This window comes from Cryptotermes secundus, unplaced genomic scaffold (genome assembly GCF_002891405.2).
Source record: "Cryptotermes secundus unplaced genomic scaffold, Csec_1.0 scaffold931, whole genome shotgun sequence".
NCBI classification, from domain to species: Eukaryota; Metazoa; Arthropoda; class Insecta; order Blattodea; family Kalotermitidae; genus Cryptotermes; species Cryptotermes secundus.
The window spans coordinates 262,497-288,918 of NW_019732382.1; the positions used below are offsets into that span (position 1 = coordinate 262,497).

The 26,422-nt window shown below is 34.8% G+C and overlaps 1 protein-coding gene across 1 annotated transcript in view; it reads right to left on the reverse strand.

Annotated features, from left to right (window-relative positions):
- Nucleotides 1-6,886: 6,886 nt before the first annotated feature.
- The window catches only part of LOC111867685 (protein bicaudal C homolog 1), a 64,534-nt gene continuing 44,998 nt past the window's right edge, over nt 6,887-26,422 (reverse strand). Inside the window, exons 6-16 of the mRNA XM_023857737.2 lie at nt 25,185-25,424; nt 24,153-24,371; nt 21,368-21,533; nt 20,134-20,250; nt 18,382-18,810; nt 17,407-17,520; nt 16,257-16,397; nt 14,933-15,069; nt 11,416-11,629; nt 9,218-9,337; nt 6,887-9,037 (exon numbers count right to left, since the gene is read on the reverse strand). Of these exons, the coding sequence (XP_023713505.1) occupies nt 8,928-9,037; nt 9,218-9,337; nt 11,416-11,629; nt 14,933-15,069; nt 16,257-16,397; nt 17,407-17,520; nt 18,382-18,810; nt 20,134-20,250; nt 21,368-21,533; nt 24,153-24,371; nt 25,185-25,424 (2,007 nt within the window). The 3' untranslated portion in view covers nt 6,887-8,927. The remainder of the gene's footprint in view (nt 9,038-9,217; nt 9,338-11,415; nt 11,630-14,932; nt 15,070-16,256; nt 16,398-17,406; nt 17,521-18,381; nt 18,811-20,133; nt 20,251-21,367; nt 21,534-24,152; nt 24,372-25,184; nt 25,425-26,422) is intronic.

Here is a 26,422-nt window from a genome sequence, read left to right on the forward strand (position 1 = left end):
AAACAGCAATGTAATGCATATTGTTATTACTCCAGAGCAATGTACAGCTTAGTCTGATTAACAAAAAGTCTGTAAAGATCATTATATACACAGCATTACAAAACAAGTTTACATACGCATGAGGAGGAGGGGTTAATGATATCAACAATACCAGTGAACAAATTCTTAACGCACTGAATAACAAATACTTCAATCATCCCAACAAAAAATACAATAATTTCTAAATAAAGTCAGTAAAGTATTTCTAGAAGTGTGTATTGATCAGAGAAATGACAGCTCTAATTCCTGCAGAAGCAGAGATTTCTTTTTATAATTCATTTAACAACACTCTCAGTAACTCAGATTATATAGTGTCAAATGACTGGACACTGAGAAAAGATTAAGAAAGGATATGGAAATTAGTGATGGTGGTCTAATTTAATACACTATCCCAACATTTGCCTACGAGATCTATGGCAACCACAAGAAACCACTGTCAGAACAGTAATGTCCTGGCTGAGATTCACACTACACACCTTCCACATGTAAGTCAACATTACCAGTTGAGCAAACTTGTTCAGTCACAACTGCTCTTCTGTCATGAAGAAAATAAAGTTAGAGCTCCCTAAGGACTTCATCAAGGAAAGAAATTAAAAAATGTTTCTTGACTACCTGGTTCAATGCCAACAGATGCCACATGCCATCAGATACAGCAATTTTTATGTTCTGATTTCATTCAGTAAGTGCTGCTGTCTCCTCCAAGACATTTGTTCGCAACTTCAGTTATCTTAAATAGTGGTCTTTGAAGGTTCTGAATAACCTAGGTTTAAACATGTGTTTTATTACTTGGATTTAGGTTATATTACTTTATGAATCATAGAATAATGCTATAAAAATAAAATTACATTGCAGTAACAAAAATGCTGATTTATTTGTCTTAATTGTTAAACTGAGAAACATATATACAAAATCAGTTTCAACAAATACAGTCAATTTTAACACATTCTGTTGTGTTTACATTGTAATAATGATACTCTGTATTATAAGAGCCCTGTCATTTTGATCTGTGTTACGTGTTATGACACTACACATGATCATGATAAAGTCTTGTCTTGGCAGTTAAAATGTTGATCTGATACAATGAATCTCGTCAGACATTTGTTTCATTACTATATCGAAGTCAACGCTTAGACATGTCCACAGTATATTTTGTTAACTCAAGATGAAAAATCAATCCTTCAGATCTTAGTTGTACAAGACCAACCTATTACTTGCTTTACTAAAAAAAAAAAGAGCATTATATAAACCACAATGACTGTTTTTCTGGGCATTATCAATCATCCAAAACTTTATTAAATTGGAGGTTCAGAGGCTGGACTGTCTCTCCATTCTCAGGAAAAAAAATCTCCTGACTTGGAACCAATTTATGGTGCTAGGGACTAGACCGGCCTCTTAAAACGCTGTCTTAATAAAAATGTTGACAACAGGTAATGTCCCAAAAATCAGTCATATTAATTCACCATCGTCACATACTTTTAGATCTTATTATACAAACTGATTTCATTCCATACATCCATACATCCAAGAGAGACTTGCTCCCAAGATATGTCCCAGATTCAAAGTACCTGCTGAATCCAAATTCAGTTGTCTGTGCAATGAAATTTTTTGCATGATATTCCTAAACAGCGTACAAAATAGTTGTTACCTATCATAAAAGTTTATACAAATAATATTATTTCAATTAATTTTGATGGCTGGGAGATATTCTCTTGTTAGACAATTCAGCAGCTGCTATAGTAATAAAGGTAATTTTGACATTTTACTACAGCTGTCTCTCTATTTAGCTTCTAGAATTTTCATAATAAATTTTCTATGATAGATTGCACAAAAGCTTTCATCAAACTGCTAAATAAATAAACTTTAACTTTAGTGGTGGAGTCAGAATTTAAAAAGTACTGTTGCAGTCATAACAGGAATGGTCCTGTGAACAAAGACAAATTCTTATCTCTATGGCAAATGAGGCCAATATAACAAGATAATTAAGCCATTAAGTGAAATAATTTTAAAATACTTTGAAATATTTTGAACCATATGTTTTTGCCAAGCTAAATAACGTTAATTGAATGAAAGTGATCAAAATAATTGAGTGCGAGGGAATGAAAGTTGCATTGTATTTGTAGCACAACACGACACTTCGAAGACAGTCACTAGAAATTAGCACTCAGTTACTTTATTCACTTCATTACTGAGTCAGGCAGCTTCAGTAATAAACTTGGAATTTATTTCAGCCCCTCAGTCTTATAAACTTTTGCATTACATACATTCAGAGAGACCAATATTCTGAGCTGCAGATGTGCAGTTCAGTAAGAGTGATTTTTATGTTGTCACATATCAAACTGGTCTCCATTAAATAAACAGTAACAGATCATATTAATTGTAAATTACTAGCATTGTTCATGTTCAATGATTTAACACTGTTGTCATGAAATGTGTCATCATATATTTATGTGAATAGATGATTTATATGAATTTATGTTCCGTTGATTACAGTATCAAGAAAGAACATTTTTAAAATTAATGAACAGAAATACTTGGATATTAGCACAATGAAAACCTCACATAATGCTTGTTTGGAATGGGTTCACATGTTTAATTAGGGACGTTTTATGCAAAGTTAGTACTACAGAGATGTGTTGAAAAACATATTCACATGTAATTTGAATATGTTCAGAATGTGGCAAATGATAATAAATGTTACAATTTAGTAACCATTTATGCATACTAAGCATTAGGCAATGTGTTCCCATTCCAAACTCAGCAAGTATGCACTATACATAGGATTATGGAGAAACACATCAAACTGCATATTTTTCAGTTGTTTGCCTAGCCTCTGCCACCTTTTCTCCAACCTCTGCATCAGTGTTCAAAGATATAATTATAAAACACAGTGCTAAAAATAGATATTATATATATATGTGTGTGTGTGTGTGTGTGTGTGTGTGTGTGTGTGTGTGTGTGTGTGTGTGTGTGTGTGTGAGAGAAAGAGGTGGTTACATACATTGAAATCGAAGCAAAAATTCTGTACTTAAATTCAGTCCAAATGATGAAAATTTGATGTAGCCCAATTCTGACTTGAAAATGAAAAAGCCGAAAACACATATAACACATATAACAGGATGGCAAGCATTCAGTCCTGTCATTCTGCACTAAGGATTCAGAAAAACAGAAGTGCATCAAAATTAACTTCATGTTTGTGTATACTTAGCTTAAATACATTACACCATTTTGGGCCATGTTATGAACTCTTGTAAAACATAATGAATATAGAATTTTGAAGAGAAAGTTTCACATTTTTCTCGCACTTTAACTTATATGAAAATTATTCAATTCACATTCCATTTAACTACATATATGGGATCTACAATACAAGAGAGAGATATCTGAATCCTACAAGGTTTAATACTGCACAATTGTCAGAAATTCCAATCTATTTTTAAGAGTTCAAGCAACTTATATGACAAAAATAAATCATTCTGAAGTCTGCATAAATGTATGAAAAATTTTTCAAATTATGTAAGCATATGACTATACATTGTATACCTTTCAAGAGCCACATTATCACTGCATGCAATGACAACTCATGATCATCTGGACAGGTGGGCCTAGAAGTGAATAAAATTTCCACTCCCAATGCCTAAAATCAAGGAAAGAGGAAGTTTTGTGTTCTCATTTAAACGTTTATATTGTGGCATGTCTGCTGAAAACCGGGATGGCAGAACCAGAAGAGTTGGCCAATGCTAGGCCATGTCTCAGTAGACATGTTTCCTTGGCAACAGATATGCACTAATGACAACGGCAGAACTGTTGGAATCAGCATTTACTGTGGGGTCCACCCCAAGGCTATATACCAAGAACCAAAATCGACCAGTCCAATTGGCAAGAGTGAGTGAGAGTGAGCACCAGCAGAGTCACTCTCCAGTAGGGGGGAGTGACCACCAATAGTTAGAACCCTATACAATTTCTTTATAGAGTCCTTCACAACACAACAATATAAAGGTCAAGGCTATAATTAGCCCAGCTACATGTTTCGGCTATTAAAACCATCATCAGGCAAACACATGACCACCATATTCACACACCACTGAACCGCAATTGCATTAGTAAAGCTGGATACTCGACAATTATTACATTATTAAATATGTGGTATAAAAGTACAATGAACTATGAACTTATTATAAAACGAAAGTTATGGAAAATAAGGTTAAAACTCTTAATGTGATATTCTATATTATCAAGTCAGTTGATGCAAATATTCCCGCGGACATAGTGGTATATTCTAGACTTTTATACATGTAATAAACTGCTTGGAGGCCCATGGCATAGATGTAGTATAGTTTTGATGTTAATTGTTTAGCCAGTGCCTCATCTTACAATGTATTTTGTCCGTTCTGTAGGGAATAGTTGCAATCTACATTCCCTACAGAACGGACAAAATAACGTCAAAACTATACTACATCTATACCATGGGCCTCCAAGCAGTTTATTACATGAATTTTTTTTTTATTATTGCTAGTGGGGTGGGACTAAGTCCCTTGTACTACAGCCACTTCTCACCTATTGTACCAGCCCCAGATGATAGGTGAGGGTGATGTCATGGTGTAAAAGGAAGCGTGTTGTGTTAAGTATTCAACAGAAACTTGTATGAGCTGGGCTTCAAAATGTTAAACAGTGACGAAATCGTAAGTTCAGTCGGGGTGCAGCCAGAAGAGCGGGAAGAAAGTGAGAATGAGGAAGAGGTGGACAGTGCTGCTAGTTATAATATATATCACATGGTGCTGCTCTTAATCATTTGGAATCCTTACTAGACTATCTTTAGAGTGAAGAGAACAGTTTATTAAGTGACAAGCTAATATTACGTAGGCATCATACGGATATCCGTAAAAAGGAAAATGCCGCAAAAAAGCAAACAACAATATTAATTTTTTTTTAAGTGTTAAGTGTGAATATTCGTAAAAAGTGTTGGATGTTGTTGAACACTGTGATTGAAATGACTAATTCACACTTCAGTATAATGTAAAAAAAGTATTAAATAGGCCATGAGATGACATAAAAATGATCTTGAGTAAATTTAAATACAGGTAGGCCTATAGTATTATGAAGGTACAGTATTACAGTACTACTTTTAATAACATTTGTCTTAACCGGGTTTTCGATTAATCGTGATTTCCATGCCCACCATTATCCCGGATAATCGAGAGTTGACTGTATGTGTTTTACAATTGCAATTATTTCATAAATCAATAATTTAGCAGGAAGTTATAATTTTACAGCATGAAATCACAGGACATGATAAATACAGTTTATAAATAATGATAAATTTATAAGACAGTCCTGAATAAACAGGAGAAGAAAATCCTTGCTTTGGTTGAGAGTAACTGATCCTGAACACCTCCCATAGTTTTAGAAGCAAATAGATATTTTATGCATTATAGCACTTTCTGTCTGTCCCATGTTCAGTTTTAGCCCCAAGTTTCAAACAATGTACAGGCAAATGTTAAAATTTTGACCTTCGTAAGTTTACCAGCAGGCATTAATTGTTCACTAGTATGCATAACAGCATCTATGGTGAAAGGAAGCTCTGTATATATGTTTACATACACTCAGTGTTGTTATTTCCTCTTTTATCCACATGAACAAAAGCTTTGTTCCAAAAAATCACCTGTATGACTCAAGGACTGTAACATGCACTTACAGAAGATTTTAATCTATGTATTAGATATAGTAAATATGCAGAGCTGATATTATACACACAATTTAAGTTAGCCCAGTCCAGTCATGACTCATGAAAGGAAGAAAATATGGTAATGCAAGTCATGACATTTATGCAAAGTTTTTATAAAATGATTTTGCAGATTCCAAATTTTGCTAATGACAGTTGCACATTTCTAGAAAAAACGCTTCTAAGTGGCATGTCATTGTATACTGTAGAAGCAAGGGCTCATGAATACACATTCCACTGCTCATGATTCCATTACATGATGGCATGGCCCTGCATTGTGCTTACATCATGTATTAACAGTTACCAAGCAATAAGACAACAGTAGATAGATTTATGAATTATATAAAAAAATTATGGATGACAAGCAAAGAGGCCAGAAACAGAGAAAACTGAAGAAATGAAAAGGATCTTATGTGCAGGGTGAGACATGGCATTTGAGTGCTGCTCATTGTATGCAGTTATGTGGCTGCAAGGGATTGTAGACATGATGTAAGTCTTGATTTGTGAAAAATTTAGATTTAAATATAACTCACATGAAACAAATAAAACAAAATACAGACATCACAGTCAAAGACACTGGCATTCTAAAATACTACCAACAATAGATTAGGGAAGAAGGCAGATGCTGCTTCTCTTTGCTTCCCCTGCATGAATACAAATCCTTGAACTGTATAGGATTGCAAAGAACACATAAAAGGGGGCTATTCGTATTTTAAACTTTCCTCTTCAGTCAGACAAATATGTTTGTTGACTTGTATGTATTTCATAACAACAATGACGACGACAAGGACAACGACAGCAGCAGCAACAACAATAACTTTGGTTGTAATAAATGGTGATGATGATGATGATGATGATGATGATGGTGATCTGTTATTTATTGCATACAAGTTCTTAATCACATATACACGGAAATATTCAAAGAAACCAACTAAACAGGAAACAGAACGAGACATCTCAGCAAATAGAATGAAGCAGTAACCATGCAACATGGCAAAAGAACAACAATGAAAAACATTGATGTCTGAATTTTTATGTGGGAACCAAAGTCATCAGCATACTGCAACTGGGATGTCAGCATGTGTTTCAGTTCGTGCCTAAGCACTTCACTGTAACAAAGTTTTGTGCTATCTCAGAGCTAATTGGATTATCATAAGAGAGCAGGTAGAACCTAATCCTACTGTTATAAAAGTGATCAGCATAGCATGTCATATCATGCAATTTCTTCATTCTGCAGGATTTGCCTCCCAAACTGCCTGGTTACTTATTTCTATTACTGTACTGGAGAATGTACAGAGCCCAGTACAGTATGACTCTAAACATTAACAAAATCAAAACAAGCGACTACGTTAACCAGGTATATTACTTTTGTCTTTCAATCATATACCTGTCACATTCTGTACTGTACATAAGTACACATTTTTATGCACTGATCAACCTAAATAGTATATTGTACCAATTCTTCCATTCTTGATGTCTTACGTTTCTCAGTATTCCACATCTGCAGTTCAATGGTAATTTCTTAAATATAGCCAATAAATTTATAAACACATACTTTTATTACTAGCACATACTGCATGAAGATTTTATGTGCATAATCACATCACAGATTAAATAAAATACTGTATAACACACAGATTTATTAGAAAAGTATCTTGTTTGGATTATGTTTAAAAATAACTAAGAAAAAGGATATGTATAAAACATAAAATCTGCAAACAGCTAGTCTAGTCTAACCCTTCAGGCTTTCATAGAAATTGCCATTGAACTGCATCTACTACATCCTTCACTCAGAATTTTAATGTGAGGAATAATATTTTTAGCAGAAACAATTTACATCTTTAATATGACAATAGTAAATTGACTGCAACAAAATTTTAAAAGTTTTGTATTTAATAAAGCTAACTTATGTATAAATTTTTTAGATCATTTTGTAGAAGAAAGATCAAGAATTCAACTACAGATGCAACACTATATTACTATTTAATAATAATAATATGTGATGATGTAATATTCAGACTTTACCTCACTAGTCCACCTCTTCCATTTACTTCTACATGGTAAGATACATAAGGCATTAAATATGGAATTCTGTCATACACAATAGATCTAACATCCTATTTCTGTATTAAAACGCTCCACTCCCCCCTCAATAGATTGGAGATCGAAGGTTACAGCCTTTGTCCAGAAAATTAGTAATGTGAAACTGTTGAACAGATTCCTTACACTAATCTATCAATTTTGTTAAAGACTGAAAAACTGCGGCAAGTCCTGCAAGTTTTAACATAACTCTCTCATAAGAATCCAAATACAATCATCAAGAATAACAAATATCTAAACCATAAATCTTCATATAAATCTATGGATATAACTTTGTATCATATTTTCGGCTAACAACATAAAAGTACAAAAGGCATATCCTACAAATGGTTACATTATTTTGGTCCATAATACCTATTAGTTATAAATGGTAACCTTCATAAATAACATTTTTAAAATGAATGTGTAAGTACAGTTTCAAGTAAAATAGTACTCTAAAAATTAGTGACAGTACTATGATTTTAAAGAGTATCACATTCACAAAGAACACTTAAATAAAACCATGATGTCATATATTTTACGAGCAAAGAGAATTTAAAGAATATATTATTATTTTTAGAAAAATATTATACTAACAGTTTTCTTTACTTTCAAAATATGCTGTGCATCTGTTACCAATGCTGAATTCAAGTTCTGATTGCAGAAGATTTGTTAACTGTAACATATAAAATCATGGCTATATTTAAGTTTCAAATTACATTCACCCTACAGTATGAATTAGTACACACCACAGGGTAACTAAATATATGGTTTAAAAGATAATACATCATTCAAGCTAATATCAGTATCACAATGTTCAAATTTTAACATGAATTCTAGAAGGGGTAAAAAGAATGATTACAAGCATTAACATGGTAACTTGTGGGAATTTTCAATCCCCTATAATTATTTTGAACAGATGATTTGGCTACATTAAACAAATGTTATACGTATACAATTTTTATAAAGCTTATATTTCAATGTTTGAACAACAGTTTAGATTTCAAACAATATATAAATAATTTATCATTTATAAACATAATTTTGTCATGCAACAAGGTCCAGAAAGTCTGTATAGCATTCGGTGCTTCTACCAATTATCTGCAATACCATTGCTACTTACCATCATAGATGTAGATGCTTTGCGTTCAGCACCAGGAGCAGCACTCCTATAGAATTGGTTCTGACGACTTTTCAGTTCTAAAAGAAAACAAAAACAAATGTACAGTGTAAAGCATCTAAGACAAATTAGTAAAAATTAAGACATGAAGATGGCAGTGAATTTGCATGACTTAAGCTTAGAGGACATCAAATACCAAATCACTGTATAAAGTAGTTGTATTTTCGTTAACATAAATTCAAAATTTGGTTTTTACTCACCAGAAATTATCCAAAGCATTTTGCGTCGAGCTCCCACAGTACTGACTCCGATCTCCCGAAGATCAGAATCATTGAGTGAAGCAAAGGTAGTCAAGTCTATCTCATGGTCAGTAAAATTCTCTAAGAACACAGAGAAAAATATGTACATGAGCTCATCATTCAACTGCTACATACATGCAGAAGATATTAAATAAACATTAAGTCAAATTTTCCAATTCCTACTAGAAGCATTGTGAGAACAACAGAAATTGATTTTTTTCAACTTCATGTATACTTTGTGAATGAACTTAGTACAAAACTTGGTACCAGTAACTAGTATTAAAACACACTAAAGCCTTTTCAGGCAATCAAAATTGAGTTAAAAACTAACGTTTCAGAAACTCAATTTATCTCCATAATTGGGGTCAATATCAACTGTTCTTGTGCACATTTATGGCTTTTTATCTCCAATATAAAAAGTAGAAGAACTGCAGAATCATGTATAATTTTTGTAATCCCAGTCCCAATTGAAATTTGTAAATTGTCCTAAAAACCATGCCCAGTTTCATTATTATCTCCAGCAGACACGATTCTCCTATGATGAAATTTTCGTTTCATTTACCTAACTGTTTTTGATCTTTAGTAAACATTTGGCTCATGGCATTTTACCAGTTTTAAAATCTTAAATGGCATAATTTCTGTGCATTACCTTGATATCCAAATTGCAGTACCATTTTGGACTGAAACTAAGTATAAAAAGAAACACACTTCATGTGGTTATTTCTTAGTTCTTCAGATTATATTATGTTTTAAAAGAAAATCTATTACAGCTACATGCCTATATATCTTTACAGTGTAGTGTTGTGTTTGTATAACTATAGCTTATCCTTCACATTTAATTTAACGAGTCCTCATAGTCCTCAGATTTTCATGGGTGGGACTTAATGTGTGGCTTTGGCTTTCAGGACTAAGCTGTGTCAGATGTTGATGGTTTTCCAACATTTTGTCATTCCTTGCAGTTGCCATCTTCAGGATTAATATTTTGTGGAGGCATATGATAACTGAAACATATTCCATCACCTCTTTTTCACTAACCACATGGGACACTCCATACTGGTTAGCATGTTGCTCCTCTGTTCATCCAACTATAGTTTCATCTCTGACGCAGTGTCTAAACTGAGAGCTATGTAAGAGCTATCAAGCCACTCTCAGGGTCATGAACTATGGAAATGGCAATTGAAATGCTTGGCAAAATAATTTCATATGGCCTAGTTCCAGAAGCTGAAGTCTTATAACAAGTACTAATGTATGAGGGGGTACCCAAAAGAAACCAAACTTATTTCTTTTTAAACTTATTTATTCAAATTTTAAGCACAAACCTTCAATCCCCTTCAAAGTACTCTCCACTTACACTAATACACTTGTCTAGTCTTTTATTCCATTTTTCAAAACATTGTCTAAATTCATCTTTTGAGATGTTTGACAGCGCCTCCATCGTTTTTTTCCTTCACCTCAGCAACATCAGCAAAACAGTGACAAAAAGTTTTGATCATTTTGGGACTCTTCTTTCAAAGCACAGCATGCTTCCACGCGACCTTGTTTTTGTTCAGCAGTCAGCAGTCGTGGCACGAATTTCGGAGCCACCCTTTTCATTCCCAGATCTTCTGTCAAAATTCGCTGAACTGAGCTCCAAGTCACTCCCGACAGCTCCACAATTTCTTCAATGGTCCGTCGTCGATCTTCCTTGATGATTTCACGAATTGTTTCAACATTTTCATGTGTTCGGGCCGTGGAAGGACGACCAGAACGAGGTTTGTCATCAATTGACATTTCACCATTTTTGAAACGGGAAAACCACTCAAACACTTGAGTTTTCCCCATAGCATCGTCCTTGTACGCCGTTTTTAACATTTCAAGAGTTTCTGTTCCACTTTTCCCGAGCAAAAAGCAGAATTTCACCGCCGCACGCTGTTCACGAAAATCAGCCATTGCAAAAACGACGATCACACAAAACAGTTGTCACTATAAACTCTGCCGAAACTAGTCCTTACCTTCTGAAGCAACGGTAGTCGGCTTATCGACTCAGGAATGTTAGCTCTATGCGCTCATAGCGGCAAAACGCGGTACTACAAAAGCTCTGCCCACAAAAAAATTAGTTCGGTTTCTTTTGGGTACCCCATCGTATTTCATTTTAAATGCACAATCAGTTTTAAACTTACTTATGTATTTTTCAAGTCCTAGTACTGTAAGCAGAGTACCCAAATCCTGGGGTTCCAGTCCAGTAATTCGGTTCACAGTAGAGGCTGGGACAGAGTCAAGATAGTTGCTGGCACTGAGAGGAAGGCCATCAATACATTCTGATGATGCACTTGGAAATACTGTTGGTGATGAAACCAAATTTGAATTTGTGGGACCTTCGGTACCATATGCTTCCTGTAAGCAATATCCATTTTTATGTAAAATAAAATTAATATATCTTGTTAGTAATGCAATGATAATACTATACTTATCCACTCAGGTTAGTTTTCAACACGTTTTTATCCATTTTCCATAGATTAAAAATGTAAAACACAAAATTTCTACATTAGGAATAACTTTTAAGATGGAATAGTAAGGAAAAAATGAGTTGGAAAACATACATAATGAACTCAATAATTTGTATATTTGCATCATAATAATATTGCATTAGAAATCAGAGAATATGGGAATGTTATACACCCATATTACATTGCAAGATGTAGTGGAAAGATTCATGGTAAGAGGAATTTCCTATAATGTAGAAATGAAATGATGGGAACAATTTTGAAGTGAATTTAAAATAAATAGCTTGTGATAAAAATTCAGTGTCGGTTCTTGCAATGATTGAAGAAGGAAAGGAGACAGACACACCAAACTCATTAACGAAGTGAGAATGACTTTCAGATGCAATGAGAATATTTTTCACATTCGGAACCAAATATTTTTAACTTGGACATGATTAATCTATACCACATAAAAATAGATGAAAAAACGTCAAACTTGTGATGTCCTATGTGGGTTCATATGTGGTCTTCTGGATAAAGTAGAAAGGTACTTTTATCCCTGTGCTTAACTAATTAAGCCCTATGCCGTGAAGACATATGGGGGAGTGGACATATACAAGGGTCATACTGAAAGTCATGAGCAACAATTTTTTGTAAAGTAACATGCTTTATTATTGATAAACCAAATAAACCACCTCAGTCTACAGACCTTTCTTTATTTTTCCACATAATCGCCACTTCTCTGTACACATTTCTCCCAGCGTTCTGGGAGTTTGAAAATTCCCCTTCTATAAAATTCCATTTCAGCCATCCGAAGACACTGACACACTGCTTTCTGAATTGCCTCCCTTGTCTCAAAACGTTGTCCACGCAGCTGATCCTTCACAAATCCGAAAAGATGGTAGTCGGAGGGTGCCAGATCAGGGCTATAGGAGGGGTGTGGAAGAACTTCTCACCCAATCTTTGCAATTGCTTCCAGTATGAGGCGAGTGTTGTCATGCAGGATGATGTTTCATCCCGGATGTTTATCGCGCTATGCACGACGCAGTTTGTGCAGCGTCTGGACATAATGAACAGCATTGATGGTTTGCCCAGGTTCCAGGAATTCGGCCAGAATAAACCCCTCTGCATCCCAGAAGACTGTGCCCATAACCTTCACAGATGATGGCACCGTCTTTGCCTTCTTTTTTGATGGAGAATGCAAATGGTGCCATTCCATACTCTGCCGTTTCATTTCAGGCTTGAAATGGTGAAACCAGCTTTTGTCACCTGTCACAATACAGAGTAAAAAATCATCGCCTTCGTGTCAAGATCTCTGTAGCAGTTGTGAGGTGATGGCTTTTCGCTGACCTTTGTGGTCTTCAGTCAATAACCGCAGGACCCAAGGAGCACAAATTTTCCTATAGCCCAAGCTTTCAATCATCTCCTGTACTGTACTGTGCACTATTCCAAGTTTTCGGGCTATTGTGTCCACAGTCACACGCCTGTCATCTTTAATGATCTCATCCACTTTTTCCTTGTTGCGTTCAGTCGAGGCTGTTTGAGGACGATCGCTCCAAGGCTCATCTTTGATGCTGGTGTTCCCATCTTTAAAATGTTTCCCCCATCTTCGAACACTGCTTGCACCCATGCACACACTTCCATAAGCACGCTGAAGTCTCTGGTGAATTTCTGCAGCAGGGATTTCCTCTTTCACAAGAAATCTGATGACAGCACGCTGGTGAAACGACATATGGTTGTAGGGCCATTTTGTTAGGAGTGATACTGGTTACGTGATGCAAGCTATTAACGCCACAAGACACTCAAGGTTAACACAACAGCTGGTTCCACCTACCACCATACTATCTTTCGTCTGCTGTTCCCAGGTTGCATGCAAAAAGAGTTGCTCATGACTTTTGGTACGACCTACGTAGATCCATGTATTCTTGAATTTGGCACTAGCTTGAGGTGAGTGGTCAGCTTAACGCTCCAGCCGCTTTACCCCTGAAGAAAACGCTCCCAATACCCATGGGACAGGAAGCTGTAGTGGGCCTCAGAACCAGTCTGGATGACATGAAGAGGAGAAGAACTGTGCCCTCCCCAGGAATCTACCTCTGACCCCTCACCTGTCCAACCCATAGCCAGTCACTTTAATGACTGCACTATCCTGGCTATGTGGTCTTCTTAGTAGGGCTTATTATAGATTATTTAACAATGTCTTCACAGCATCATAGCTCAGGCCATAGTATAAACCTTCTGAGTTGATCAGAAAGATAGCAGATAATTCCCCTTAGGCATAAAAGAGTCCTATACATTATATCTGACGAAGAGGAAGAATTTTGATTTTATACTTACAGTTCAAATGCCAAGTCTTTGAGTCTTAAGAATATGAATCAAAAATGTTCCATCCAGAAAAACAAATATATTTGCAATAAAAAGTAACAAAAAGTTCAGTCTTATTTACTGTTCCATGATATTGAATGCATACATATAAGAATTACTCATTTTATATTCCATTATTACTGAAAAAAATAATATGCACCAGGTCCCACTCCAACTTCTTTAGGTAATAAAAGCTACCAGATTTCAAATATGTATGAGTGGAAAGGTGTACTCAAAATTTTCCAAGTATGATTTTTGCGATTTTTAATACTTTACTGAACTTTATATTCATTCAATGCTCAAACAAGTCTGTTATTAGAGATACAAACAAATCAGTTTTGTTTGATTTGAGCTTCATGCAATGTAGGGGTTATATTTATGAGATACGAGGTTCTCGGACTGGGGAACATTAAAATTGTTGTCTTCTGGGCATGATACCCCACAGTCTGAAAAGATAACTACCAATGTTTCAAGTGAAGCTGCCGCCTACACCCTCAGGGTAGTAGTGAGATTTCTTCTACCATGAAGATAGTGGCAACAAGCTCCTCCAAAACACAGGAATTGTATTTAATAAAAATCAAATCTTTTTTTTTATGAGTGAGACATACAACAGGCATACAGATGGACCTCCTCATTTGGTGTCTATTCTATGCGCTAACAATGTTGGTCCTTCAAAGAGTGTGAATATGATCACACTCTCAATAATGAGTTTTAATTTTTCAGGACATATTTATACTCAGAATTACTGAGAAACAATTATTGTGGAAGTAAATAATGCTCCTCAAACCAAATTCTAAACTAGAAAGAGAAAAAAAAAATAATGTTCTAAGTGTTAATGTTTTTGGTTGGTTACATCAAGTAATGAGGCAGCAAAGCTTTCCTTCTTCCTATGCTCAAGATCTGGTGCAGGACTGGAATGACTCAGACCATAACCAGACCAAGCAGATGTTGGAACACGTACATTTCCAGGAACAGGTTTGGTCTGCATTGCTAGAAACAAACAGAATTGCAAACAACAGAGAATATATTTCATAAATATGGTAGTTTCACTTTTTTATGATAGACATTGTCTTCAACCGTTGTACTCTGTAAAATACAAGTATAAGTAAAATTATAATTAGGCTGCACCATAGCTCAAGCGGTTAGTCGCTGGCTGCCCACCATGGCGGCCCAGGTTCAATCCCAGGTCTGGTCAAGTGCGATTTGTGGTGGACAAAGTGGCACTGGGGCAGGTTTTCTCCAAGTACTTCGGTTTCCCCTGCCAATCTTCATTCCACCAATTGCTCCACAACCACCCTCACCTATCATCTGGGGCTCGTACAATAGGCCAGAAGTGGCCGCAGTACAAGGGACTTAGTCCCACCCCACTAGTAATAAAAATATTAAAATTGAATTCCATCAAGTGCAACTATGATTTTAATTACGAAATAAAACGTTTACATATCCTGGGCAATGATGGATCACTGGAAGGCAACCAACACTTTGAAGGAAATGCTTCCCATGTATTATGTGCATACCATACACAACACAACCCCACCCACCAACACGTGAACACAGAGACCACCTACTCTGAAGGAACACAACCATCACTGGACTTCACAGCAAGATTTTGATCGACAAGAAAATTCAAATACATTTAACAAACCATATTTTAAATACTAGTGTTTGAACCATTACAAGACACACACACATAATATACAAGAAGCATTGCCTTGAAATGTTGACCACTTTCCAAATTTCAATTTCAATTTATTTTTGTTCATAAGATCTATATTTGGCGATAACGCCTCCAGATATAGAACATGTCAAAGCCCAAGTTACAATAAAATTAATCCAGAGGGCGTCATAAAGATATTACAACATATTTACAACCATTGTTGCAATAACTATTGACACAATAAGTGATACAATGTTATAATTAAATACAACATGCATATAACACTTGCATTGCAACTTATTATCATAATAAAATACTTATTAACATTGTCAATAATAGAGTAAAAGCATATCTAAAGAATTATAGGTATCCTACAATAAAAGTTTTAAAAATGACTAGTGTTATTTTATTTATCTGTAATTAACACAATCATCCCTGGTTTTCCATTCATAATACTCATCTAAAGACTTGGTTATAATTTTAGAATAGCAATAAGAACTTAAAAAGATTTAATAAGTACCTTGGTAAGCAAGAAGTTTCTTCTTGTCAAAATCAAATGTATTAAATGATTGCTGAGCAGCAAGTTCCAGAGTTTTCTTTTCACAGCCTGGAGCACGACGATCCGTGTGGTTCATCAGATCAGACATCATGCTGCAGAAAGCTGGAATTTAATACAATAGATATATGAACTGTACCATTTCTATTTTGCCTCTATAGCCCAGACTCATATTTTGTTAGTATATTTGGTCACAATCTCCCTTATAAGCTTCTATGAGAATTATAAACGGAAAAATAGACGGGACAAAAGATTCCCGTATGGGTAAATATACACAGACATATAGGTAGGTAGTCAACACTGTGTTACTAGATTGGATTTCATTTTCTAAAATTGCGAATTGTCTTAATACAATTCAAAATAAAAAATTTTTAATTTTATGTTGGCAGGTTGGTGTAGTTTGCTTGCGGACTCAAGCCACAGAGTTTGTTTTCTGTTAACACCTCATTTACAAAAAAATATTACTGGTCCATACTGTCACAGTTCTCAAACTATGTGAATTACATTTGGTATACTACATATAAAAATGCTTGTCTCTTAACCAGGGGATCCTTTGATGACATTCATTTACTAATTTTTTATGGTGAGTCAAAAAATTGACAGAAATCATAGGCTCTGCTCTCATGAAATAGACACAGTAGCAGCCACACCTATGTTGTATTTTAAATTCAAATGAGAAACTCTGGTAATAGACTCTATACAGTTACATACTTATAACTAGGACCATGGTATACCATGATTTACCATTCTGTTCCTTCCAATTTAGCAACTATTACATGATACAGAATTCAGTCAGTATTATTACAATATTTGTAAATAGTTATTATAAATAGCAAACAAATCATAAGAGTAGCTGAAACAATTTTAAACAGACTTACCATTTACAGCATATGTTGGAAAATGTTAACTGCTGAGACCAGAATGTCTTGTCTCCAAGTTAAGCACCATAAAGAGAATTGTAAATGGGAATGTATTACTTGTAGTGGTCATAGTCACAATGAATATTTGTAATTGGATTTCCTGCAGAAGTTATGAACTGTGCAAGAAAAGATTTATGCTGTGTATTTTCTAATCTTTTGAACAACATAAAATGTTTAAATTTCTTCTTGCTTACCTGCATTAGTTGAATCTGCTTGTACTCCATTTTTCTGGACTGGTGAACTACCAGTCTGTGGGCTTATTGCAGGACTTGATAGAGAACTTGTATTGCTGCTCAAAGATGAAAAAACTACGAACAAGAATCACATTTTAAATATCTGTAATCATGTTGCTGGCATAGAGTGTGGTGCTTCCAATTTGAGTTACTGTACGTCTGAAAAAAAACACTTTCATGCCACTACATACATTCTGAATAAGGATGTGAACCTGTACCCTAACTTACCATTCGACGTTATAGGCTGAATATATAAAGACAAAATTCCATCTCACCAGACCAGATCTTGAGCCAATTAAGTTAAATCCATCTTATAAAAATCTTTATATATCCTTTACATACTTGAGGGTATGAATTTAAATATTGTGTGTTTCCCTCCTCTTGATATTAAAAGTTATCACTTGCTGGGAAGTTCCTCCAACAGAAACTACACTGGTATGCATTCCTGTCTTGCACTAAACTTATATATTCAGCCAATTATACTTCCTTTATTTCAGAACCCTAACAGTACAAGGAAAAAAGTATAAATCATTCAGTTTTTCTCATAGTTCACCTCCCTCAGCACTTTGTTTCCAATACTTGCAAATAATGTTCTTTCCTCCAAGTAAAGAAATTTAAATCTTGAAATGATAACAGACAAAATCATTGTACCTTTACTTCAATGTTAACACAATAGCAGTTTTTAAACAAATAATATGAAACACTACTTTTTCTTCACTTTATTTCATCATGAATTGTTACTTGTCAGTGCATTTATTGTGTCAGTATTTAAATGGTGATATAGCTGAATACTGAATAAATTACATGTTTTTATATTAGGAGTTTTGCCACTAGAGAAAGGAGTTCAATATTTTGTACTGGATGAAAGTTATGAATGTAAGCCATACAGCACTGATTTAACATAATACTTCATATTATCTATACATAAATTCTCACCATTAGTGTCCTTTGTGTCAGATGCCAAAGATTGGCTGCTGTTTGAGAAACTTCCAGTCATATGAGATCTGCTACTGCTGCTGCCAGTAACTGAGGCACTGCAGGATGAGCCAGTTGGCAGAAGATTTGGGGCCAAAATACCTCCTCCCACATGCTGCATTAGCAGTTGTTGTTGCTGTAGATTTATTAGGTGGTTCAGGGTGGACTGTGACAGTATAGGTGTGTGGAGAAACTGCCCCATATTAACTGGAGTAGGAGAGCCAAATCCACCAGACCATGTGTTACAAATTCCACCAGCAGGGGATGGAAAAGGAGGTGTAAGGGCTCCTTGTAAAGGGGGAATATTAATTCCTGGTAATCCAATGCAGCCTGTGTTTATAGTCAGATTGTGATGGACTGGGCATCTTCCAGCACTGGTTCCATATATATCTGCCAAAATACCATATCAACAGTATTACTAAGCAATAAAACTCCATGTCTTATAAAATAAAAAATTGTAAGTAAAGATATAACATAGAAATAACAATAATTATTATAGTTGATCATTTATTTCTTACTGGTTTTGTGACAAATATTTTCATCACTTCCCAACTTAAATGCATTTGAACATTTGTGCCATCATGTATTTGAGTCTACTCATATTAACATGAGTGTATGTGTATCACACAAATATTTGATAAAAATGGAATAAAAAGAATATATAATTTGTTTGAACAAACTTGGGAGAAATGTGCAATGGAGCAGTGAATAGGATTGCTATAATAAAATAATCAAAGATAGATTTTAGGTTTTCACAAGAGTAAGTGTGAAGATTATTGTTTTCTAGAATGTTACACAGCATAGTTTGGTAGAGAGTTACCCGGGTTTGGTAGGAGTCTGTTGCATTAATTGTTATGGTCCATGAAGATGGAGGCAACAATTTGGTATCCATCTACGAAACTAAACAACACAGCAACCCTGAAGACCATAATCTTCTTTAATAGGTTTGGCATGTTAAGGAATAAGTATTGTTATTTTCTCCTTCACAATCTACAAAAATTTATTAAACATTATCTTTTATGTGAGAAAAGGATTGTAATTTTCAGATTTCAGTCAAGCTCACATTATTTAGCACTATACAGAAATCAAGCTTCCTTCAGAGTGTTACATAACTGATCCATAAAACATATTTCACACACTTATCTCATTTTGTGTTCATAATTAAAAGAAATCCTGCAAAAGTCTTAGAAATCAAGGATAAGTTTCAGTTGCTTCAATTTTAATTCCAAATTGTTATCAACAGGTAATTATAACAAATTATGGACACTTCCAGCTTCAACCAGTTATACTGTCTCAAGTACCTTGTAATAATTCAATAAAAGACAAGAAAATATGTGTATGTTAGAATTGTGTTACACCTAACTATCTGCTTTTGTTCATTACTTAGAGACAAACATGTTAATTAATTATTACTTAAATCACTGACACGTGTAAACAGAATGAGACCTGCACAGTTAGGATTCTTTTGCTTTCTTTATTGTAGGTGTATTATTCTGAATATTTGATAAAGTTAAATCTCCTTTCCATGAGTAATGAGGGCTCTTTCCCTAGAAGAAAAAGGCCCAAATATGTAGCTAACCAATTACCTCCATCTAGCAAAAAGATTAAAGATACATTCTTCGTCCTTATTCATCCACATGTCCTCATGTCCTGGTGCTTAACTGTAGGGACAACTTTATAAGACACTGATTTTAAACAAAAAGTCTGCCTTACCTTCATGAATTGTACCAGCAGATGGAGTGTCTGGGATATGGTATGTTTTTGGTATATCAGCAACAACTCTCGGTTCTTCCAAACCCAACAATTTATTCCTTGCTTCGTAAACACTAGCTGCAATGAGGAAAAAAAGTTTATTTCACATACCAATGTCATTATTTTGTAAGCAATAGCACTGGAAACAGCAGCAGAAGCAGCAGCAACAGAGGCATTTTACAGCGGTTTTCCAATTTTTTCAAGTGCCAAAATTCTTGTAGTAAAAAGAGCTGATAAAAAACATATTTCCAGAAATAACATTTCAAGAAACTGGAAAACATTATTATTATAATTATCTCCAAATAACTGATAATTTTAATGCCTGCACAGAACTCAATTTTTCTTTAGTGTTTTACATAATTGATCCATAAAACATACTTCAGACACTTATCCCATCTTTCATAAATGAAAGATATCCTGCAAAATTCTTTGAATATGATACTGGAGTATGCAGTACCCTTTGCTATAAACAACTTAATTGCCTGTAATTTGCAACATCCTGGAACTGAAGAAACTGCTAGAATATTCTGCATATTTGGTATTACCACAGGACAGTTCCAAATAACCCTACAAGCCAGAGTGAGTGTGTGCTCTCTAATGGGGCATAAATATGTGTATATTGGCATAACTCATTTGCCTCAGTATTCATTTACTGTAGGCAAAAATACATTGTTACAAAGTTGATCATGCTGCAGTCACCATGCAGCATAGTCTGAAATTATATTTCTTTGCATTTTGTTAAATATTTAATTAAATTATTCTTCATAATGCACATCAATGATGTGCACATGATGAACAATTACCTGCCAAAATTAATACTCTGATGTAAGCTTTACGCAAAGTAAGGAGTGTATCTTCATGATACAAATCTTAAATTTACTGACCAAATGTTGGTGTAGACCTCACAACACCATGTTTCCAAGTAAGTGTGTAGTTCCAGGTAAAAATCATGCAGATGAACAGGCATAATAAACCAATTATAAATTTGACACACTTCATACAAAGATGGCAGAAAAATTAATCAACTTCTTAGAAGAGATCAACATACAAAACAAGTATTCCAACTGCTAGGAGCTTCATATTGTACATCAAAGTTTAAAATAAAATAATTTTGTATTAAATTATTTTAAGAATAATTTAAGGAGACGTTAGTTCTTACCATTACATAAAAATTCATTAAATTTATTACACTTACTGGCATTACGCTCAATTCCCTTGATGATCACTGACACAACATTCTGTTTGGGTTTGCGTCGGATGCTAATAAAGACGTCAAGGTATTGCATCAGTCGAGAGACTTGGTCCGTATCTACCACCATGTCCTCGGGCAGGTCAAACATAAGCACAATTGGCAGCGAACCCTACAAGTCGAAGGAAACTTGTTCAACAATATGAAGCATGAAATTCATTTGAATAATATTAAAAATTTAGTTCTTACTTCATAGAAAGCACACTACTTCTCCATTAAAAAGACAAACTACTTTATGCTGTATAAGGAAGACCGTTCTTTAGTCTGAGAATCACAGAAGACGAATAAATACATTCTATGGGCACAACCTCCTATCCAGTGGGTACTGAGAGCTCTCCCCGGAGTTAAAGTGGCTGGACAGTGAAACTGACCACTCACCTCCAACTACTGCTGAGGTCAAGAATATGTGGCTCTAAACAACCACTCCCCCATATGTCTTCATGGCATAGTTAAACCCAGGGATAACTTTATTTTATCTTAGCAGTTCTTAACTTCACTTCATAATAGAAGTACCGTATTTACGCATGTATAGGCCACAAGCGTGTATAGGCCGCAGCACAATTTTCAGACAGAAATTATAGAAAAAATAATTTTCTTGGAATATTATTTCAGGAGTAGAACACCTTGTATTACTACTTATGAATATAATTTTTTTTTAAATGAAGTGTGATTTGGAATATTTCGAATATAAGCCGCACCCCAGTTTTCCTCTTGAATTTTTGGCAAAAAATGTGCGGCCTTTACATGCATAAATACCGTATAATTTTAGTCACAATATTATCCATGAACACATTATATTCATTCCCTTTCAATAGATGGCCGGTTTCAGAGTTTGATGGGCACATTAGAATTTCATCATGACATATACGTGTAATACTGATGCACATGCTTAATGAGGAGTCAGTACCAGAAAATAAACGATTAAAGTTTTGACTTTCAAGAGCTTTCAAGATCACTAAACATCACTAACAGAAGTAGAATTATATGAGATTATATCAGAGCTAAAATTAAATTTCTGATCTGATTTGAACCCACCAAATTTAATGTAGTAATCATTCTGACTTTGAAAATAATTTAAAAAATAAGGTAGAGATGCGAGAAATTCATAAAATTGTACCGATAAGAAACTATAAATAAATTAAACACCTTTGTAGCAGGATATCCTTGCAGAACAAAATTTCATTCTAGTAATTTTCTGAGAAAAAACAAAGTTAATACTGTGAAGTTCAGGGTTGTCACTGTGGTGATGGAAAGATTACAATGAACTTCTAGGATGTAATGTCATATAATATGGCAGAAGAATACTAACGTTTCAGAGGACCCTACAGCCTCAGTTTTCAGGGTAGAAAAATACTTTATACTCTCTCCTACCCTCAATATTGATGCAGTGATTCCTCTGATATATTGGTATACTCCTAGCAAACTTTATAGTCAGATCCATGAAAACTATATTTTAAAGATACTGAAGAACTTCATATACAGATTCCTCCTCAGCCAATAGGATTATGCATTACAGACTACATCCTGTTATGGAAACCAAAGTGTCATCCCTCTGACCCAACATTATAAGACATCATGTAACACATTTGTCTTTATGTAGGTGTGTATAGTTGATGGAATCTGAAGCAAGTTGACTATTCTGAAAGGGGCTGCCATATGACAAACTTCCCAGAATAAATGTGTTATGCCTGTATCTGAGCATGTATGATATGCAGAGTGAGTGTGGGTATATGCGGCTTCAACCTGGAATTCCATGCGTTCCAAAGTACTGTAGGATAAAAATATAGTTGGATCAGGTGGCTTGATAAGCAGACTATAGCCCATCTGTTACAAGACTGGCTCCAACATGTTACCTGATGTGGGTCAAAAGAATTTTCCAGAACTGGGGCAAGACTAAATTATTGATGAATAACATTTGAGAGTTTTCAGTGAAGTTGACATTGTCTGGGAGAAGAGACAAAACACAATAGTTACGTTAACCTTAGCACTGCACTCTCTGGAACATTCTGGAATCAGTTTCTGACTACAACTGTAATAAATATTTAGTCTTTTGGATAAGACACTGAGAAATGAAATTTCCTCAAGAAGTGTTTTATACTCAGATAAATTATATATACCACATGCAAGTGAATCTACTGGACTTGAAAAATATATTACAGAAAATAGCTTAATTACTTCTTAATATTTAATGTATCTTTGTAAGATGGTAAAATTGATACCTTTCCTAACCTCCGTAAGTTATTATCTTAGGTATTCAAAATAGCAAACATGCCTCTGCAATAACCTTTTATTACCACAGCTTGCACTGATTAATGTACGTGTAATTACATTTGATTATCCCCCACCATTCAGATCAACCCAGAATTCATCTGCAAATCAACTGAGGTGGCAGTTTCAGCATGTTTATGACCATAATCCAAAAATCCCATCATTAGACCATATTCCGAGCCAGTTAATCCAGCTCACTTCTTCAATCCCACTTCTCTCCCACTAGTTTATCATCCTACCATCAGCATTTAGGTATCCCAAGTTGCCTCCTTCCATTGTTTTAAGTCAAAGTTTTATATGCATTTCTTGTTCCCAAATGTGTGCTACAAATTTATCTGTATCTATCCCTCTACATTTTAATATCCTTTACAATGCTGAGTGAAGAATAACAGACAAAATTTTGTTACATTAACACTTAGTAACAAGTAAACTCATTAGAGCAACTGAAAAATTTGGAACATACCATGAGATGCTGCCTGGCAAGATACACATTATGAATTGTTCCTGTAATACAAATGTTGCTCTTCTTCAGGCTTGAAATGTTAGGATCTCCAGCATCAGGGAACATAATCTTTGTTGAGGTTTGTTGCATTATCTGCTTCAAGTTGTTGCTGTTTTTCCCCAATACAATACTGTGGTGTTGAGGAGAAATCTCCAATGTCATATGCACTTGAACCTGAGCCTGAAAATAGCAAGATATTTACTCACTATGGTTGGAATGTTCTTTGTTAGTTAATTTTCAGAATATTTCCAGACCTATAGCAAATATTGTCTAATGCCTCCCCAGCTCCCCATTCAAAATAGTTTCTTTCTTATGATATTTTTTTAATATAATATATTGTCACTTCCATTCTGTATTCATTAATAACTTCAACTGATCAAAATATCTTTCTTTACAACATTGTATTGCTCTAGTTCTGGTGCTGGTGCAGCATTTTAAACACACTTTTCAGACGAGATCTCAGGTTCTCACAATGGAGATAATTGTAATTGTAATTGTAATTGTAATTGTAATTTTACTCTTTATTCCATTCCTTTTAAAAGTTGAATTATTAATTTACCTTCTGTACCCTGCAAAACAACATTTACTTCTGTTCCTTACATTCCCTGTGAAGGGAGGTCATTATTTTTCCTTTCCCCTGTCCTGGAGTAGTTTATCACCCCTCCCCCCAATATAAGGGCTACTAAGTCAAACATCAGCATTGATTTCCATTGAAAAACAAATCTTGCAGAGTGACAAATGATGTGTTTGACATAAACAGCAACAGATATTGTCAATATTCATTTAGTGAAGACCAGTGCTCTATTATACTGCCCTGAGAGTTGGGAGGGGGAAACTACTTTAATAAATGGACCTAACTATAAAATCCAATTGTTTTATGTAATAAAAAATAATATAATATGAAGGGATGGAAATCTGCATTTTCCTTTCTAACAAAGACAAGGTAAGACATCAAAGAAACAACACAAAAGCTGAGATATTTAAAATACTCACAGCAAGAGATTCACACATGTGTTGTATCACCAAGAGAGTAGCTTGCTTTACCATAGCCACCTCCCATTCACAGCCCTTTATAACTACCATGGTGCCATACAGCTTGGGGCGGTTACGAAACATTACATGAACATTGTATTTTTCTTGGATGCTCCTCAGATACGTAGAATTGCTATCAGGCAGAGACTGCAGTGTTCCTACTATTGGCAATTCAAAGCTAAAAATCAATGGAGTCAGTTTCTGTGAACAGAATATTCAGTTTCATTAATAAGTTTACATCTTCCTCATAAATCTTAAAAGCCTAGCTACACTAATTATCACAACTGCATGTTTCACATTCAGCTTATAAATCCAGTCTGTGTTGCATACTGTATAAGGAGGGGATATTTCTGAAAAGACAAAGCACATTTGAGTTAGGTGTTAAGGGAGTAACAACACAGAAATTCTCTCTTCAGATCTGGCTCAGATACTGGATTCATCACTGTCCAAACCTATCACTCTAAGTTCAGTTCAGCTCAGTTCATTTCATTTCAATCTTCAGCATGCATTTCTCATTTTATTTCTGAGGATGTTGTGAGAGCTGCCAACAGAAATTCCAAATTCCTCTGCAACTGACTCTACATGTGTTGATGATCAGAGCACCTAATTTTCTGAATCTTCTCACACTGTACTTTTCATGTATTAAGAAATAAAAGTATTCAATATGAAAATTCATAAAATAATGAAGTTAGAGAGTAATGTGAAAATACTGGAAATTGAATTGGATAGATCATGTTATACCAGGCATGGGCTTCATCTCAATGTAATTGGGAAAAATAGAGTGAAAGAGATGATATTAAACCAGACATGGGATCTCTTAACTAAGGACAACAGAGATATTATAGCCCAGGGTTGGATATATAATTTGAATGAAGCTTGCCAAGTACAGGGAAGAGATAATACAAGTCCAGAAGTCAAGGAATCTCAACTGAAAGATGGAAAAGAAGGAAAAGAAAAAGAAGATAGTGAAAGTGAGAACTTGAGTGATTGTGATTGTGACCAGACAGTGGGTGTACTCAAAAATATTATAGAGGGAAATGACACCAGTAATCAACAAAAGGTAAGAGAAACAATCCTTGATCGGGAAAGAGAGCATAGTAATAGAAGAAAAAGAAGACCACCTACCAGAAATGAGGATTCTTTATGGGAGTAAAATCAAATAAGTCTCTGTACAATAAGTGTAATTATACTAAAGACTC